Consider the following 14,486-nt stretch of genomic DNA (forward strand, 5'->3'; position numbering starts at 1 on the left):
TAGACCTACTTTTAATAAATGCAAGGCCAGCAAAATTGGACATCACCCAATAACTTCAAAAAATATTACTGGAGTGTAAATGATATGAAATTGACTTTGAGAGCTTTGAAGATTCAACACAAACAAATAAAATAAAAATAATAATAATCTACAGCAGAAAAATAAAGGAAGCTTGGCATTTTAACATGGATAACACAACCTACATCCATAGAACCTTGTTCAAATAACTCAATCATAATAAAGTTTGTTAAGAAATGGAGAAACGAAAAGCTCACACAGAGCTTGTTCAAATCATTTCCTCACGTACACTCGGACTAATGTTTACTGTAAGATATGAAACGCTCAAACCAAGTTCGCCTTGGTTTCTGAGCTTCCCACTTAGATACGTTTAAGCTGCCCTTGAATTGTTTGCTGACAGGAATCCTTCTTGTCTATGGCCTCGAAATCCCTTAAAGGACTAGTAATCTGCAATGATTTGAAAGAAATTATTCTAAGATTAAAGTCGCAAAACCAACATCTGAGGATAAGAAATATTAAAAACAAAATCTCCAAGTTGAACCCATTGAGGAAGAAGGTGTGAGTTAAATATCCGGTACATATGAAAAGAGAGATGGTAGGTGTCCAATAAAAAATGGTGCTTGCAAAAAGTTGTTACACCTACAAAAATATAGAAGATATTGTCAAGTGTAAATCAAAGGAACTCATTTGAATAATATGAACACAAGATGCACCAAATATTCACACAATATTCATAGTTTGCGGATTCGTAGATCCTACAATCTCCCCCTATGGAAAATGACTTTTATCGGCATAAAAGATTGATTTCACAGCAATCTACAATGTCCAAGGGTCAACAATTATGTCATAACACTTCACAATTCGTTTCATAGACAAATTAATCAGCAAACTCAAGGTTTCAAAGTTCTAAGTTCAAAGCTTTAATTTTTTTCTAATAAACAAATGTTCATCTTAGGACATAAACACATAATCAATTAGTTCACGTAGTTCATCAGTAGTTCCCATTCCAGAGCATAGACAAGTTCACTGGAATTAACAAAAACAAACAAATTTACCACCTAAGCATTAATTAAAACAAATAGTCCACTCTAGAATCAACATTGTTTTCTGTGGAGTCCCGGTATAAAAGGATTCGTGGTATCTATTTTTAGACTTTCAGTCTCCATTTCATATCCTCAATGTGAGGATTCTCTTTTGAAGGACCTTATCATCAACCACTCCTTGGAAAAAAAAGCTATTCTAATCCTTTCTTAACCGTAATTGTTTCAATCCTCTTCACTCTTGCTTCCATAGTTGAAACAACATAAAATAAATCTTCTAGGCCCTTAAATACCAAGGTCATGATCAATCGAAGGTTTTGTTTGTGAAGGAGGGGATTTGAACATTTAATCACATACTTGAAATCTCACTCCTTTGTTACTCAACCCTTGAGACTTTTTTTATAAAATTTGTTAGGGTGAGTTTTTCATCAACTTGAGCTTGGAATTTGTTTCCATGTTACCACATAAAGTTTAAACTCTCTAGTTAGAAGGCCAAAGGACTATTTCCCACCTAAGTTTTAATGATCAAAGGCAAATATACACCCGCGAGGTTTTAAAAATCCAAATATCCACCCATGAGTCAATTTTTGTTAAAATTTTCTATTATAATTAAGGATAAAATTATTATTTTAGCAATAATATTAAAAAATATATAATTTTATCTCATTTTCCCCTAAGATTTTAGAAACTAATAATTTCACTCATGTCTAAATATTTTCAGTTTTGAAAAGTGTCTATTTCCCCCCACCCCTGGTTTTTTTCTCCCCTCTTCGACCACCACCTATCTTCGGCTACTCCTCCTTTTTCCTTCATTCAGTCGACGGTCTCTCTTCGATGAAATGGTTGGCCAACAACAAAAAGACATGGGCAAAGACCGCCAAATCTCTTCATTCGATAAAGAGATGAAGAGATTGTCCCTTAGTCATGCGAAGAATCTCCACCCATCCCTCGGACATCATGTCGTGTTGTTGTCAAAGGTAGCTCGACTGTCGGAGAGAAGCAAAGGTCGACGTTAGCTCGGTTAATGGAGGGAGAGGTCACTAAAGTAATCTAAAATTGAAAAGGGGTTAAACTGAAGTTTTCAAAAGTTTGGGGGTTGTTGAAATGGGCTAGGTTGGGGGTAGGGAGAATGTGACTTCTTAAAATTAGAAAACCTTTGATAGAGGTAAAATTGTTAGTTTTTAAAATTTAGAAAGGAAAATATAATGAATTATATAATTTTTTAATAATATTATTAAAATAACAGTTTTATCCTTTACTCTAACTAAAAATTTTAATGAAAATTGACTTATAGGTGAGTTTTTAGGTTTTTAAAACTCCGTAAAGATGTATTTATCTTTATATTAAAACTTAGATGGGAAATAATTCTTTACCCAATTAGAAAAGTATTAATGGGTTGTCCGGTGTGACCTAGAAGTCAATAGAAAACTTTATAGGTATTTGTTTTAATTAATATATTTATATACATGTTCGGTATTAATTAATAAATAAAGTAATCTCAATAGATTTGAGATTTTAGTGTGAAGTCTATAATAATATTATGGTGGTATACAAGTCAATATAAATATGTACATAATTCGATTTAAATTATAAAATCAAATAAAATTGTTTAAAAATTACGATTTATTTTGATTTGATTTGTAAAATGATTTGATTTGGATTAAAAAATTTTCAAATCATTTTTTTCAGTTTAGATTATAATTTGGATTATTTTCAAACCAAACGAAACCGTACACCATTTTTTTTGAAATATATATATATAAAAAACTATATTTGACAAAAATTTTCAATAAACAATTAGGTGTACAACTTGTTTTTTAAATTTTATTTTATTATTTTCTTTATATGTATATTATATATATTTCATATTTATTTTACATGTTTATATTATATTTTAGAAAACAATAATTCAAAAAAAATTATTAAATAATACAAATTTAGAAGTAAGTCATTTTAATAGGTTCAAACCATAATTCAAACAGAATCAAATAGTATTTTTTCAATTTGATTTAGTTTCAAAATTTTTCAAATTATTTTTTTAATTTTGATTTAAAAAAATTTTAAACCACACTAAATGAAACCATGCACACTCTTGAGTCAATGTGAAAATCATGTAAGCATTATATTTAATAGCTATCAATAATATATAATGTAAGACAAATAAAAGAAACAGTTTTTGAGATGGTAGAAATTTAATGGTCGATGATAAAGACGACGCCAAACGGACACAGTATTCCAATTTTTTTCTTAAATTTAGGTTTGACATGCAAGTGTTGAGTGGCAGATGTGGGCATGTTGACCATTAGTTAAAAAGAGAAATATAAGCAAACAAGAAGAAAATGGTGGGAGAGTAAGACAAAATATATGGATGACAAACCCTAAAATCACCATCGAACTGACTGCGGGGCATCCATAATTCAGTTGAAATTGCTCATGAAAATAACATTAGTATTGTCGTCTTGGCCTGGTTTTGGGTATATCTTTTGCATGTGGGAGGGAGTCCATTGGTAAGAGAATCGAGCGATATGCATGGTAGGTTTGATTATGTGTTCTGTTAATTTAGTAGCTGAGGTTTCCAAGAGATTGAACGAGTGAGTGATGCAACACAAATAAACTTTAATACAAGCAAATACATTATCTTCAAATTATCTTTCATTAACAGTTTTTTTTTTTTTTCTTTTTTTGGCTCAGTTACAAATTCAAGTGAGTTAACTTTTTTTCTTAAATAATTAAACTATTTTATTTATTGTGAGTCATATAATTTTGGATACAGCAATTCATAGACATTACTCTCCATAATGAGACATGTTAAGAATCTCAACATGATTTACAATTTAAAGAAGTCAGAGTAATTTATTTTATTTGAGAAATAAAATAACTGTTTTCTACCTCTCTATTTGAAATTTTGTAATACACGTTAGAATATTGAATAAAATTTAATTAAATAAAAGGTTAAAGAGTTGAAAGGTGAAATGTTTAGATTTACGGTATAATTATTATAAAACTTATATCTTATTTTGGAATAGTATTAAAAAGGAGGGTTCCTCGTCTCATTTTTACACATAAAAATTTTAAATTCTCAAATTCCCTCGAATCTCTAATAGTTTATCTCTTAATTCCTAAAAGTTTTTTTTTTTTTTTTTTTTTTATAGAGTTTAAGTTTGATTCAATTTGTCAGAATAGAACTGTAGTCTTAGAAAATTAATGTTGTTTTCCTTTAGTTATTGTATTTTAGAAAATTAATGTTGTTCAAATTTTGGTGAGTCTGAGTGAAGGAAACGAATCTATTTTAAAGAACTGTATTATACAAGTCACGATTTCCAACCTAATCTATTATAAATTTTCATTATTGGTTTTTCACTTATTGTATTTGAAGGAAACTTTTGGTTGATCTCATGTTTGTTCATTTAGAAAAAGAAACTCTGTTAATTTGAATATGGGAAGCTAAGGTTTTGTTAACTGAGAAAGAGGGGGTAAGTGGGATGGAGACGTTGAAAGTAAAAGAAGACTTAACAGTGGTGGAGATGATGACTTGGAAAAGATACTAACTAGTGGTGGAGTGTTGACTGGAAAAATGAGACCGAGGCCACGGTGGAGAGAAATGGAGATGGCGGTGTGACTGCTGAGAAAGATGGAAGCTTGTTGAGAAAGAAATCCTGACCACCAATCTATGGGATATTCCAATTGTTGAGGAAGAAAAAGATACATTTGGATAATATTTTATTATCAAAATAGGAATATTATCTTGAAAATATATTACTTTGAAGATTGTTGGATATAAATGATTATTATGTTTGATAAAATTTGGTAGATATAAATAATTATTGTGTTTGGTTAAAAGTAATAAAAGAGTACTAGTAAATTATTTTACTTAAATATTATTAAATATAATCATTTTTAAATATTTTTAAATAATTTATTATATTAATTAAAAATAAATTTATTTTTGTCATAAAAATTTAATAAATAATAATATAATTATAGTAAAATCAATATTACCTTAGTAATCTTTTAATACCTAAAGTGAAGGTGGTTTAGTTTTCAAATTTTGATACCATAATCGATGCTTCTTCGATAGCATTTCATTTTTCTTCCTCTAATGGTTGCTCTCTCAATATATTTTTCCTTCGACTAACAATCATAAACCCAACAAGAGACAATGTTTTGTCAAGGAAGACAAAACATCGTCTCCCCAACGAAAACAAGAGATCTCTTCATCGTCATCTTTCCTGATGAAGACAAGATCTCTCATTTTCGTCAGATCTCGTCTTCATGTTTCAAATAAAGTTGAGAGTTAATTTTGACATTCATCGATGTCGTCCAAGCTTCCAAACAAGAAAAGTTTGGTCACCAGAGGGAGAGGAGACATTGGGAGATATTTGTCACCAGCGATGACGTTAGAGATTTGGAAACTAAACTCTAAGAGGAAAATATTATTTTTTAAAATTTGGGTTAAGAGGAAATTTTTAATTTTTAAGATTTAAGAGAAAAAATGAGATTAAATTTTAATTTATTTTTAATATTATTGATAAAATAATGATTTTATCTATAAAACAATTAATTTTAACCACCTATAGTAATATTTGAGATTTTTAAAATTAAGAAATAAAAACTTAAGATAAGATGATACTTTTAGAGAAAATAAGTCCTTTGGCTAAATTGTTCATGAAAACTTTACTAATACAGAGGTTAATTAAATCCCGTTAAAATGAAAACTTACAATAGCAATAGTAACAACACAAAGTAAAAATAAAAGTTCAACATTCGGTCAAGGTATTCAATCAAATGAGTTTGAAGCCGATGTAAAATTAATGATACCAATCAACAAGATTTGTAACATCCATCCACCATAAAAACTAGCCCCACCTTCCCTTGATAAAAACGTAGGTCTACCACTCCTAATGGTGACAAAATTATTGACCTAACATTCATAAGAACTAATAAATGGTCTTCTGTTTTGTTCTAGAACTTGTAGTCCTATTATTATTTGTTTTTGAAACATGCCAACAAATTAAGGATGTGTATGTTCTAGTTTTAAAAAATCTTTAAACCAAACAGAAAAAAAAAAGGTTTGACAAAATTTTGAACTAAATTAAATTATTTTGTGTTTAAAATTAGGTCAAATTAACCTTAAAAATGCATTTTAGTCTAATTTGATTTACAGTTTGAGCCCATAAATATAAATAATAGTGTTTTATATATATATATATATAAATAATGGGCCCCCTGACATAGCCCGGTACACTGATATAGTAATGTGTGTTGAAAGTTCTAATAGGCTTGTGAATGTTTCACACTATCAACTAGATGGTCTCTCCCTCCACCTACAAATTCACCTTCCAATCACATGCACCTTCCCACCGCACGCACCTTCCCACCGCATGCATCACTGATATTTATTCTTTCTCCCTACAAATTTCATAACCAACCAGAGAAGCCACGTACTTCAACGGATAACTTCGGCTCATTCTAAGGCAAAAGTGAGTTCACCTTCTTCTTTCTCTTCATTTGGTTCTTCTTTCTCTTTCATTTGGTCTGTTTACACACAAAGTAGGTTGAATACCATAATATTACTGAAAGTTTTCTTCGAAATTTATTTGACTCAGTCCATTTAGAACTGCATGCGTAACTGATATCTGTCTAAGTGAAGTACGTACAGCATTCCATTGAACATATAAGTAGAAAGAACACAGAAGTTTTGCTGGGCACAAAAAATGCGCAGGTCTCAACAAGTTTAAGCATGCACTCTCTGGATGTTGTTGTTTACTGTATTTACTTGAAACTGAATAAATTCTTGAAGACTACTAGAGTCCACGGAATTTTTATCACTACCTACCAGTCAAAAGTAAAGTGGTCATAGAAAGTTAGTTTGCATCCTCATTTCATCTGTCTGTTTCCTTTCAAAGTAGTTGAATTCCTACCACAACCTAGGATTAATTAATTTGTTGAGGTCCCAATGAGTTTAAATCTGTCGGCAATGAAGTTAATTTTTTTTTTTTAAACCAAACTGATCTGGATTAGTTAACCAGATAAATTTTAAGACATAATAATTAAATTTATAATCATAAAATTAAATAAACCCAAACTTTCTCCCACAAATTAACAAATTAAGTGTTTTATCAGTTTTACTAAAAACAGCAGCAAAAAGTTCCATTCCAATTAAAAAAGAAATTATTATTTATAGCCTTTGTGAGAACCTTTTGAATTATTACACTACTTTCAAAAAGGTTCTTGACAGCTTCCTTAAGTTTCGTTTCTATGTTTCCGTTTCTATATTCGCGATATCCTATGCTTTGTATTCATCTGCTTAACAAAGTAGTTCATTTATCAATGCTGGAGATTGACTTTTCTTCTATGCATCTAATTGTTCTTCATCACTTCATCAAGTTCAATAATTTCAAAACTGACTGTTGGGTAGGCGCAGAGAAAGCCGAACAGGGCCATGGCACATCTCTGTTTCTGAAATTAACACTTTGGCTTCATTTAATGTAGCCTTGTTGGTATTTATCTAACTCCTGATTCATCCAACGTTATCCATGCAAGTAATTTCAATACCCATTTTCAATACACAAATAATATTACCATAGAAGTTCAAATTTTGAAAATTAAGATTAAATATTAAAAGTAAAATTAAGCGAGAAAAAAACACATTTAAACGTGGGGTAATACATAATCTAATTCTGTGTGCCACTCATTATTTATCTTTGTGCCAGTGAGGTATTTATTTTGTTCTTTCTTTTAAGCAGATATGCATCGATCTAATAGTAAAAGATCTTAAACATAAGTGTAACAGAGTTTGCATAAAGGCTAAACATACGTTGTTGTTTTTTATAATTCAACTGATTGTTGTAATTTTGATGTTTTAGAATCATGGGTAATAATGGAGTGGAAGAGAGGCTTCTGGCATTGGAAGAAAATAATAGTAGTGGTCTAAAAAGCAGGATTTGGAGGGAATCGAAGCTGGTATGGCGGACTGCATTTCCCACGATACTTGCAAGAGTCACAGGATATGGACTTATTGTGGTGACGCAAAGTTTTCTTGGACATGTTAATGACGTAGATCTCGCTGCATATGCACTTGTTCAAAGCATTTTTCTGCGTTTTGTCAACGGAATTCTGGTAATCACTTATTTTATATATAAGAAATTTCTCTGATGTGAATGACTTTGTTTTTCAATTTTCAATCAAAAAATTGACTGTCAAAGACAAGTCAATTGGGCTGGGCTTGGAAGCCCGTAATTTAAGCTCGGTTTAATATATAACATCATGGGCTTAGCCTATGGGCCCTCTAGGCCGGACGGTAGGTTTTAATGTTAAATCTATGAGTTAAACCAATTCGATACTGTTTACAAACTAAAAAAAAAAAAGGCAAAAGCAAGATTTAATTTTTTTATTTTTTATTTTTTTTTATAAACCAATCTAAATCTTTTTTATTTCTAATTTTATTTACAAATCTCTAAATCACAATTCTTTTATTATATTCTCAATTTCATTTTCTCTTATCAACTCTCTTTTAGAAACTGTTTGAATTTGTAAATAATAATTCTTTATATTTATAATTTCATTTTTATTTCAATTTTATCATTACAAAATATTATAAATAAATTTAATGTCAAATGAATTTAAAATTTTGGATGTTGAGGATAAGTAGATAAATGGTATAATATATATATATATATATATATATATTATTTATGTTTATAATTTATAGTATATAAATTAATTTATTTATACTATATTATAAATTTATAATATTTTTTATCATATAATCTTGGTATTTCTCTGTCACAAGTGAGAAATTATAAATAAAACGTTTGGGGTACTGTCTTTGGTTTTAATAACTAAAAAATAATTTGTATTTAAAAGTTTTAATTAAAATTTTAAAAAAATTATTTAAATAGGCTAGCCCAATTAAGACCCAACCCTATATATAGCGTCGGGTCTTGGGCCTTAAAAAATCTATGGGCCAACCAGGCTCGAAGGCCTATTATTGTGTGGACTCAGGGCTTGACCCAGCTTATGAGCCTAATGCACCAAGCCAGAACCAACCCATTGACATGTTTATTTAATTGCTAGCTTTTAATCACAAAGTTGTTGAAGTAAGCATTTGGGTTTGTGAAATAAGCATCCAGAAGCATACTTTTGACTTGTAAATTAAAATTTCAACATGGTTGTATTGAAATGCATTAAATAAAAAAATGGCATTAGCAAAAGTCAAATAACAAGTAGATAAATATATGGGTATTGTAAGTATTATAATGACTAATTATTTAAACTTTCATTAAACTTAAAAATTCATGACTTTAATAAGTGGAAAATGGTGGTTAAAATTTATTTATTATCGTTAAAATGTTTTAACGATAAAAAAAATCTCATTATGCTTGTCATTATAATTTTCACTATTAAAAATATTAATAATAGTAATATTTCGAATGAGGAAACAACAACGATATATGACGACGAAATTTTTCTCATTATTAAACTTTTTAAAGGTGAAAAATAATTTTTTAATAATTATTTTCCTTTTTTTTAAATCATAAAAATAATATTTATAACCATGGATAAATTATTTTCCTCTCACCAGTATTTTTTTTTTTTAAGTGATGACTATATATATAAATACATTTGACGATAAATTGACATGTTTTTCTCTTAATTTTGGAAGCTGGGAATGTCAAGCGCAACAGAAACATTATGTGGGCAAGCATTTGGAGCTGGGCATAACCACATGATGGGAATTTACTTGCAAAGATCATGGATAGTCGATGGTGTAACAGCTACAATATTGGTGCCCATCTTTGTTTTCGCAACACCAATATTAAAACTAATCGGGCAGGATGAAGAAATAGCAGAAGCCAGTGAACTTATATCTCTATGGTGGATTCCCTATGTCTATAGCTTTGTCTTTGGTTTGACCATCCAAATGTTTCTACAATCACAGCTCAAAAATATGATAATTGGGTGGCTATCTGCTATTTCTCTTGTTCTTCATCTGTTTTTATCGTGGCTGTTTGTGATCAAACTTGGGTTAGGGGTTGATGGTGCAATGGGCTCACTCAATATATCAGCTTGGTTCATGGTAATAGGAGAGTTTGTGTATATTTTCGGTGGTTGGTGTCAAGATTCCTGGAAAGGGTTCAGTAAAGCTGCCTTTGCTGATATTCTTCCAGTTGTAAAGCTCTCTTTATCCTCTGGTGTAATGCTTTGGTAAGATGAAGTACTTCTTATCATGTTAATTATATGATGTCAAATTATCAAGAGCCAACTAAATGTGATAATTTATTGGTACAGCTTGGAGCTTTGGTACAATTCAATCCTAGTGTTATTAGCAGGTTACTTGAAAGATGCTACTGTAGCCATATCTGCTTTCTCTATTTGGTAAGAACGATTTTATTTACATTTTTACGTTGTTCTCATCGTAGACATAAATAACTTGTCTAAAGCATTTCTATAATGTAAGTCATTTTTCAGAAGTAGGTTGATTTATTGCAAAAACATTTGATGGATTGTCAATCAGTAAAACGGTCACCAAAAAAAAAACGCAATATTTTGAAATAGGATATATATTGCTCTATCTGTTTTGGAAGGGGCCTTAACCCTTTTTATAATGAGTTTATTGGGTCTTCTTATTCAAAGTTTAATAAAATAGAACAGTTCATATTTGAAATGTAATGGATTTTTAATTTTTAATTACTAATGTAAAGATGCTTTGTTATTTCGTTTGGCAGCCTCAATGTCAGCGCACTTCAATTTATGGTCTGCCTCGGCTTCCTAGCAGCTTCATGGTATGTGCAGTTGGTTCAATAGAAGCCATTTCCAAGTGTTATATCCATTCCATTCTATTGTCTTTACAAGCACCTTCTGTGCTATTTTTCTCTGCAGTGTGAGGGTCTCAAATGAACTGGGCAGGGGAAATGCCGAAGCAGTAAAATTTTCGATTAAAGTTATAACGGCAACTTCAACAATTTTAGGAGTGATCTTTTTTGTTCTTTGCCTGGCCTTTGGTCGTCAACTTTCATATTTGTTTACTAGTAGTGAGGAAGTTGCAGAATCGGTATCAAATCTATCTGTCTTTCTTGCTTTCTCCCTTTTACTTAACAGTATTCAGACAGTGCTCACAGGTAATTAATTATTTATTATTTTCGATCTTATTTAGTAAATTTCATGTTTGAAAATACATTTCAGACTTTGAGTTTTTCTTGTGTTCAGGTGTGACCATCGGAGCTGGATTTCAAGGTGTGGTTGCTTATATTAACTTGGGAAGCTATTATGTGATCGGAATTCCAGTGGGATGCTTGCTTGGATATGTCGCCGATCTTGGAATTAAGGTAAGAATTAAATTACTAAATCAAATTCTTCAACTGCTGTTCGTGGTGACCAGCAATGTTTTAAATTACGAAATGCCAAAGCAATTATTCCCAATAAAGCCAAAAAGAATTTATTATATATATGTATATATGAAACAGTGTAATTACATATCCGTCACAGCACCAATTTTATTATTCAGCTTTTCAGTGTTTGAATAATCATTAATATATTGATTGAACTTGAACCAACTGCTCTGTATAAACTTGAACTGATTATTTCAATGACAGGGTTTGTGGATTGGATTATTGTCGGGCGTAGTAATACAGACACTTATTCTTGCCTACTTTGTTTGGAGAACAGATTGGGATGAGCAGGTAATTTTATATTACATGCTTGCTAATCAGAAGAATACCATTTTACCATTTATTTGATTTTACTCTATATATATTCTGATTCATGATACCAAAACTTGTAGCTTTTTTTTCCTTTTCATATGTCCCTTGATACTTACTTTCATCCAAAATGCCCTGGTGGTTATACAAAAAAAAAAAAAAAAAATCAATTTACTGCCTTTTTAAGGGCTTTTTTTTGAAATTTTAGAGAGTTTTATGATGCTTTGAAATTTTTTTTTTTGGTTGGTAATTTTAGGGGAGGATTTAATTATTTAAGCCATCTCTCATGAGGGTTTCTATTTAGAATTGCTTTTGAAAAACTAGATTTTTTTTTTTTTCAAAAGTGTGAAAATATTGCTGGGAATAACAAGCATACTTCTGAGAGCTAGGAAGGAACAATTTTGTAGAAGTAGCAAAAATGTAAAATGTGTTTTGCACTAGATTTCTTAATTTTTGAGATGAATTTTGTGTTTATAGTTTTTGTTTGTCCCTTGCAGGTAGACAAGGCATCCAAACGAATGAAACAATGGCTTCTAAAACCAGCAGAAGATTCTGAAAATGGAGATTAACCAATAAAACTGCCTCTTTCTTGATTAGGTGTGAACTAGAATTGAAATAATTTTGATCCCATGCTTGTAATTTTGAGAGGAGACTGAAATCATCCTTGTTATCAATGATAAGAGGATGAATTTTGCTTTATGTATCGTGTTTTTCTTGGTTTCAGTTTTAGGAATAAAAATTATCAGACTCAGAAAACCGAGAATTTGTTCAAATTTTTTTAACTGGTAGACACTTTACTAAATATCTCTCTAAAGTTTGACACACAAAAATTGAAAGTCGTGGTTGTAGAATTAAAACCCTAAACTCTAAACCACATATCTGTCATGTGTGTGGCTTGAATATTTTAATTAGGCAACTTGGGTAAGTCTAAGGAATAAACTATGTGATGCTTACTTGAACACACACAGCCACTAACGGTGAAGCAATTGGGGCTGGCACGGTCCCGATTATTGACAATTTCGGCACATTGTAATAGACAGATCATACAAAAAGTCCTTATAAATTTGTGGAAAAAAATGATGGGGCCATAATTGTGGTTAATGATGACGTGACAATAATCTCCACGTTAAACACAATCAAATATTATAATTATTTTATGTATTAATTTAATTAAATATAATATTAATTTAAATTTATTGATCTTTAAAGTAATATATTCTTTTAATAAAAAATTATTTAAACTAATCAAAGTGATAACGATGGCATCCCATCCCCGGATAATTATTAATTAACTTTATTTTAGATTTGGCATTTTGTGGGTGAAAGTTAGTGAACTTATAAATCTTATTTTTAAGGGCTAGTTGGATTTGTTAGAATAAAGAGTTATTTTAATTTTTAATTTTTTATTATTAATGTTATTTAATTTAATTTATTAATAATATTTTTTATTATTAATAATGATGTAATAAATAATATAAAAAGTAATATGATTATTATATTTATATTATTAAAATAATTTTGATTTTTTTATAATTATATATATTATTTATAATTTTTTAATGATAAAAATATTTTTATTTTAATTAATATAATAAATAATCAAAAAATATTTTAAAATAATTATATTTAATGATATTTAAATAAAATAATATTTTATCATTATTTTACTATTTTTAATTAAATATAATAATTATTTATATATATTAAATTTTATTTCATATAATAATAATAATTTATATTTAATATTTTTTAAATAAATCATTCCAAAACATAATAAGGTTTGTCGGACAAAGACAAGATTAGGTAGTCCGGCTGAGATTGTCTAGTCAATAATAATCGGCACAGACTTCAAGCTGTTTATTCAATTTTATATATTATATATAATAAAATAATTTTAATTTATATTTAAAATAACATATAATTATATAATATTATATTATTATTTACACATATTATTTAGATATTAATATTTTTATATATATTATTTATATATATAATTTTATTAAAAAATTAATAATAAATAATGTTATGTATATATACAAATAAATATATATTTATATATCATTATATGATTAAATATTTTTTTATTTTTTATTTAAAATCATTCAATTATTAATCACGATTTCATGTTATTCTTTCCAATGTTTTTGCATTCACAAAATTAATGTTTGTGGGACAAAAACTTTTATCAACCTAAGATATTTAAGATAAATTTAAAAAATAAATAAATAATTTTTATTATTGAAAGCATTAATCTGACTTTATCGTTAATATTTTTAGATATTATGAAATTATAAAATAAATACATAGATTATATGTGGAGGAGTAACGGACACGACTCATTCTGAAATTACTGAAGCTTAATTGAAATTGCTTGTGGATTCCTTTTGTTTTATCTTTTCTAAAGGGTGGAAATTGGAATAAATAAAGGGTGTTTGACTCTTTATAGTCCATTCTTAATTGCTCACTAAATCATATCCCAAATATAATTGACAATTGGAAATATTCAATATCATGGCTAGATGTTTCCACAATTTTGTGTTATTTACTTTCCTGTGCCCGATTTCATTTAGTCGATCTTTTTCATTTTCATTTAATTATGTTAAAACATACGTGATTATTATAAAAAAAATTAATATGAAGTTTAGAGATTTATTATTGTTTTTTGTTTTATACGATATCAGGGTCTGAGACCTAAAAAACTAATACGGAAATAAATATATTAATC

The 14,486-nt window shown here is 28.9% G+C and overlaps 1 protein-coding gene across 1 annotated transcript; it reads left to right on the forward strand.

Annotated features, from left to right (window-relative positions):
- The first annotated feature begins 6,341 nt into the window (after positions 1-6,341).
- On the forward strand, positions 6,342-12,514 carry LOC123219955 (protein DETOXIFICATION 24-like). Its single transcript, XM_044641930.1, has 9 exons — positions 6,342-6,538; positions 7,925-8,177; positions 9,724-10,265; positions 10,350-10,436; positions 10,787-10,843; positions 10,941-11,179; positions 11,268-11,386; positions 11,654-11,740; positions 12,256-12,514. The coding sequence occupies exons 2-9, from the start codon at positions 7,929-7,931 to the stop codon at positions 12,325-12,327; spliced, it is 1,452 nt and encodes a 483-aa protein (XP_044497865.1). The 5' UTR covers positions 6,342-6,538; positions 7,925-7,928; the 3' UTR covers positions 12,328-12,514.
- The last annotated feature ends 1,972 nt before the right edge of the window (positions 12,515-14,486 follow it).

Source organism: Mangifera indica, chromosome 7 (assembly GCF_011075055.1).
Source record: "Mangifera indica cultivar Alphonso chromosome 7, CATAS_Mindica_2.1, whole genome shotgun sequence".
In the NCBI taxonomy this organism is placed as follows: domain Eukaryota; kingdom Viridiplantae; phylum Streptophyta; class Magnoliopsida; order Sapindales; family Anacardiaceae; genus Mangifera; species Mangifera indica.

Bases quoted from the DNA above. Each gene is read 5' to 3' on its own strand.
- LOC123219955 (XM_044641930.1), top strand. From the start codon at position 7,929: ATGGGTAATAATGGAGTGGAAGAGAGGCTTCTGGCATTGGAAGAAAAT. The intron at 10,437-10,786 runs GTAAGAACGATT...TTCGTTTGGCAG, and splicing joins ATATCTGCTTTCTCTATTTG to CCTCAATGTCAGCGCACTTC. The intron at 11,180-11,267 runs GTAATTAATTAT...TCTTGTGTTCAG, and splicing joins TATTCAGACAGTGCTCACAG to GTGTGACCATCGGAGCTGGA.